At 33.7% G+C, this 6,291-nt stretch overlaps 1 protein-coding gene across 1 annotated transcript; it reads left to right on the top strand.

Annotated features, from left to right (window-relative positions):
- The first annotated feature begins 329 nt into the window (after positions 1-329).
- On the top strand, positions 330-1,041 carry LOC116021103 (zinc finger protein ZAT11-like). Its single transcript, XM_031261713.1, has one exon. It carries the CDS (start codon positions 382-384, stop codon positions 904-906), a length of 525 nt encoding a protein of 174 aa, XP_031117573.1. The 5' UTR covers positions 330-381; the 3' UTR covers positions 907-1,041.
- The last annotated feature ends 5,250 nt before the right edge of the window (positions 1,042-6,291 follow it).

Below are 6,291 nucleotides of genomic sequence, written 5' to 3'. Positions count from 1 at the left end.
ACCCGCCTTGTAACCCTAAATGCAAAGGACCACCAGGAGCTAGGTAAACCAACCATAATCTATATTTGTTACACAAAAATTTTGATTTAAGTATCATTATATATATCCATTGAATCAACCACAATACTATTTATATGCATGACCATAGATTTACATTTACTTAACCCAAAAGAAAATGTTTAATTTCTTATTCAACAAAAAAAAAAAAAGTCAACTATAGAAAGTCAAAATGAAACTATATACTACACGGCTAGATATCTCTATAAATTATCAATCCCACATAGTGTCTCCATTCCATTATCTTCTCTGATCTTCATTCCGACAGAACATTCACACTACCTCGTTTCTCATTGTTATTCCAATTGTCAAGAAACCTTAAACATGGTAAATCTTCCTATGAAAAGATCAAGAGAAGAAGAGTTTGATAGCCTAACATCCATGGCGAATTGCTTAATGTTACTTTCCGGCGCCGGCGGCCTAGGAGATAATAATACGAGCCAAAACGCCGGCGGCGGTGGCGGCCGGGTTTTCGAGTGCAAGACGTGCAGCCGGCAGTTCCCGTCGTTCCAAGCGCTGGGCGGCCACCGGGCCAGCCACAAACGGCCGAGAACGGCGGCGATGGGGGAGGTGCCGCCCAGCTCGCCGCCGAAGCCGAAGACGCACGAGTGCTCCATATGCGGGCAAGAGTTTGGGATTGGGCAAGCTCTGGGAGGGCACATGAGGAGGCACAGAGCCGTCGTTATGAACGGCGAGATGTCGTCTCCGCCGTTGGATCGCGTTCCGGGCGTTGTCAAGATTCCGGCGGCGGGCGGCCGGAGGGTTTTGTGCTTGGATTTGAACTTGACGCCGTTGGAAAATGATTTGGAGTTTATCAAGCTTGGGAAGATGGGCATACAAGGCGCGTGATATGATGATGATAATGATATAATACCATATATGGATCGGAGTAGTATTCTTTTTCTCCCTTTTGTGGATTCTTTTGAAAACTTGATGGATCTTGTAATTACTTAGATACATTAGAAATATATTAAATTTGTTCATTTTTCTACCTGCAAATTTTTAATTTTTCTTTTAATTCTACTTATATTATTTCACTTTTTGGAAATTGATTTGAACAGATTCAGTCTCTTAATTGTGCATTATGTTGCACTTTTAACCCATGTTGTTATATAATTATCAAATTTCATTACCAAACTCTTTTTTATGAGGTTAATTTTGTCATTTTGAATCAATATCTATCGCTAAAGTTTCACTCTCTCCATGAGAATATTAATTATAAATAATAAAAATAATCACATATGTTAATGTAGTTTCACAATTATATAACACTAGAGATTAAGAGTATAACATTTTGAGCAATTGAAAGGCTAAATTTGTTTAAATTAACTTATAGACATCAAAATTTTAAAAGTAAAACAATTCAGGACTAAAAATGCTATCTTCTCTATTTATGATGATATACAATGGAGAAAATGATGGAACAGGTTCTTCAACTTTTAGCACGCACAAATAAACATCATTTATAATTAATAGTGTATAATTCAAGAATCAACCTAAGAATTGTCTATTGACCTTTTTTTATTTGAGTCAATAAACTATAAATAACTTAAGTTAATTTATCTCTTTGTGGTTATTAATCATTTAAAATTACAATTCAAGACAGGTTTCACCCGAAATGTACATTAAAATAGTGCAACATACTTTCTCTTTTAAATTTTAAACAATTAGAATTTTCTTTAAAAAAAAAAACAATTAGACTTTAATTTTGACAACGATATTCGCCGATCGTAGCCGGTAGCCCACCGTATCTGACCGTATCTTAATTTGCTCATTTTTCTACCTCCAAATTTTTAATTTTTCTTTTAATTCTACTAATAATTATGACGGTATAAAATAGAGAAATTGATGGAATAAATTCATCAACTTTTAGCACGCATAAATAAACATCATTTCTAACTAATAGTGCATAATTCAAGGATCATCATGTGGTAATTATTTATTGAACTTAGCTTCTTGGTTTCAACCAGTTAATTACGTGATAATATATAAAATGAACACACTTTAATTTGCTCATATTTATTTATTAAGTCTTGGCTTGCCTTCATGATTTTTGTGCTTAAATGATTAAATTTATTATATTTTAATTAAAGAATAGCTTAATGCATGACTTGAATGACTTTTGATGTGTTTTGGATAGTTCTTTTGATGTTGTCAAACCATTGCAAAACTAAAGAAAAATATTTTAAAATTACAATTTTTGCTCAAAATGAACTATGTTCAGTATTTTGATCATAATTTGATGTAGAAATGTTAACTGGGAAGATTTCAGTGGCATTAGAACGCCAACTCAAAGGGCTACAACTTTTATATGAGACCACAAAATCAAATTTGGAAGTATATATAAATCAGCTAAGAAGTTGAAGTTGTGTTATACAATACTCTCACCTCGGCGAGAGTTCGCTTTGTTGTGACGAGAGTTCACAGAATGGTTGAGATCTTCTTTTATAGCAGTTCGACGCCGCGAGATGCTCAAGATCTGTGATTTTCTACTACACAAAAGTATCAATTTTGCCCTTTTTTTGCCCATCTATAAATATGGTTCATTCTCCCATTTGAGAACCCTAGCAGCCCCCATCCCTTCTCTCTACAACCTTAATTTCTCCTTCTAAAATGCCTCCAAGGGATGATTAGTTAGTAGTTTATGAGTAGATTATGATTTGTTTTGTAATGAGAAGAGTTAGGGAGGATGACCAAGCTTCGATCGTAGGACCAAGTAGATTATGATTTGCTTTGTAATGATTTCTTTCCCCTATTTCCTTAATTGTTGTTTTTTTTTTTTGTCAAATGCTTAGTAGGAAAATAATAAAAAAAAAAAAAAAAAATCCACGTGGCATCTCAATGACATCCCAATCAGCAAAAACCTGTTGGTAACCTCTTTAAAAGGCTAATTGCTCTTTTTTTTACAGGTTCATGAATTTGGAGCTTATTGGGGTTCGATGGCTTAATTGTTATCCCCTAAATAGTTCAATGGCTATTTGTACATTTTCCTAATTTTTATTGATCAAATGGTAATTATTAATTATTAATATAGTTAATAATATTAATGGTAATTGTTATTTTTATTAATAAATCGTAATTATAATAAATTGTTATTGATTATAATCGTAATGGTAATTATTAATTATTAATATAGAATAATAATATTAATGGTAATTGTTATTGTTATTATTAATTGGTAATTATTATTATTATTATTATTATTATTATTATTATTATTATTATTATTATTATTATTATTATTATGCTAGAAATAGAAATTATGATAGAATTATGATTGGTAATTGATAATTGATAATTGGTAATTGGTAATAAACAAATGTAATTGTAAACAAATAGGTATTGGAATTCCGCCCCGAAATGGGTGTCACATTTGCTTTTTGCACGCTTTTTAAGAAATTAAAGTAAATGTGATGTGTTTTCCAATTATGCCCCCAACTTTTTCACTTTTAGAAATAAAAACAATAAAGAAAACAAAAGTCATAAGGGTAGATTGGGAAAAGTAGAATGATGGTGATGTTCAATTTTGAAAAGAGGAACATTTTGCGACAAAGTAAAAAGGAAAATAAGACAGATAAAATGGGACAGAGGGAATAATATATATGGAATTCAAATATGTATGGAATATAATATAATGAATGTTTTCCATTCATTCATATCTAATAGCTCTGTCTCTCTCTTTATGGCTATAAATACAAGAAGAAACCCAGTTAACCACCACCAACAGTTTTTTGTTTGTGAAAGCATCAATGTACATAGGAAGAACCACCATTCTCCATAAAAGTGTGACATATTTACTTTTTTTTTTTAAATTTTTTTTTTTACTGTTCTTATCTTCTTTTTTTTTTCTTTCTTGTTTTATTTTTTCTATTTTTTATTTTGTTACATTCATTACTGGTTCTTATATTTTGCAATCACAAGCGCTGGGGTTAATTGTTGGTAACTTCAATTGCTGAAAGGTAAGCTAATTTGTCAAATAACTACAACTTTTATTCTCAGTATTCAATATTCTTGTAACCCCTCGGTTTTTCCGAAAAAGTTAGGGTTCGAAAAATATTTTTTTTAGGCTATAATATTTATGAGGTGATCTCTCGGTACTTCAGAATGATTTTTATAAGTGAGACTAGTTATTAACAAGCTGCGATCTACGTACCAGTCACGAACCGTAAAATGTTAAAGGATGCTTATACAGTTCGAATTTTCCTAAAGATTAGATTATTAAGTATGATACGATTAAGCCTGAACTTCTAGTTAGTTCAAGTGAAAATTTAAACGGACTGTAAGGGGTAAAATTGTTACGGACCTTGTACCTATATTTCGCGAGATACCGAAAAATTCCCAATTTTAGTGGTTATCGACGGGATTATTTTTAGGATAATTTTGGTGTTAGAATTTTCTCGAATTAAGTTATAATCCTCCGAACTTTCATCTGATTTAACCCCAAACTGGCAAAGTAAATATTTGTTCTTCAAGAGCCACCATAGGGAGTTGACATGTGGCACTCCTATTTACCACATGGTTAGTGCATTAATGGCATGTCATAGGAAGTATGGGAATGTTGCACTTGTTCCTTAATCTTCAAGCAAGACTCACCATCATCCCCTCTCTCCTACTCCTAAGTTCGAAAATCATAAGGGAAAAAGGAAGAAGAAAGAAAAGCTTAGTCTTCCACTTTGTGATCAAGAACTCCTAAGCATCTCTTCAACTCAAGTGCTCTAGTGTAGGTAAGACTTTGGTTTTGTTCGGTTAAATCCTTCCTAGAACTTAAGTGTAAACAAAAGGTGCAGGAAAATGTTGTTATTATGGTGTTTGTTTTTAGGATCTTTGGTGAAGGGCTCGAAAGAGGAGATCATCAAGTCTTACGGTTTTAAAATTCTTCTAAAGAGGTAAGGAATCCCTTAAGTTGGTTTAGTCACTTGAAGGTGATCAAATGCTAGTAAATTATGTGACTAGGAATTTTATGTGAAAATTATGTGTTAAGTTTATGGATCTACAAGTTGGCTCAAAGAAACTACACTTTAATGTTTAGTAATTTTTGGTATGCATGTTCATAGTTAATTTATGCATGTATATGTTGTGTTTATGTCCATATAGGCTTATACTTGTGAAAATATTGAAAAAAAATCAAGATAGTCTCTGGCAGTAACTTCCGAGATTTATTGGAAAATATTGGTAAGGTATTTTGATCCTATTTTTTTTAGACATGTAGTTCTATAAGTGTAGAACCTGCATATAAAATTTCATAATTATCGGAGTAGTATAAGTATGGTTTTCGAATTTTTTTCCAAAACTGGTCCAGAGAGAAAAATTCTGGACAGCACACTGCCAAGGGCAAAAATGGAATTTTCTGTGTTTATTCGCGGATCAAAATGACCAAAACTTTTTATGGACATCAAGTACTATAAGTTGGGGTTCTACCATAAAAATTTCAAGTGAAAAAGAGTTCGGGAACTATTTTTACCGGCTCAATCTTTCGGACTGCGCCAAGCTGAAATTTGCTGAAAAGGAATGGTTAGAAACAAGTTTGACCAAAAATTTGGATGGACGCGTCCTTGGACGCGCGTCCATCGACGCCCAGAGTTACGGCGTCACGGCCGAGAGGCCGGACGCGCGTCCGCTGCGCGTCCGTGGCGCCCAGTTTTTCGGCGTCATTTGCCGAACCAGCGGACGCAGCTCGGACGCACGCGTCCGCTGTGCGTCCGCCGCTGCGGATAACCGCGAATTTTCGCGACGCTATTTCGTTTTCGACTCGTTTCCGACTCGTTTTTAACTGAACCTTCCTCCGATGTTTTTAATCCCGAGTGTTATGATGTTTGGAAGGCCTACGGGCAACCGGGTAAATTTTTGAAAGCTCGAATATTATTTTTGTGCATTACATTTCTTAACTTGGGGAAAAATTACGTTTTAAGAAATAATGTGACTCTCGTTACTTGGATTTTCATGGTGGAAAATCATTGACCAATATGTGAATGTGGGAAACAAAATTGAGCATGTATGATAATTTTGAGTCGTCATGTGAATAGTGAGATGTCTTTGTATGATTAATTCATACTGCAGAGCGAAGTCTATTCGCTGAGAAAGTTATTGAAATGTTTTTGTATGATTAATTCATACTGCAGAGCGAAGTCTATTCGCTAAGAGAATAGTGAGATGTCTTTGTATGATTAATTCATACTGTAGAGCGAAGTCTATTCGCTGAGAGAATAGTGAGATGTCTTTGTATGATTAATTCAT

The sequence above is a fragment of the Ipomoea triloba genome, chromosome 5 (assembly GCF_003576645.1).
Source record: "Ipomoea triloba cultivar NCNSP0323 chromosome 5, ASM357664v1".
NCBI classification, from domain to species: domain Eukaryota; kingdom Viridiplantae; phylum Streptophyta; class Magnoliopsida; order Solanales; family Convolvulaceae; genus Ipomoea; species Ipomoea triloba.
This window is presented reverse-complemented; position numbering and strand designations above follow the sequence as displayed.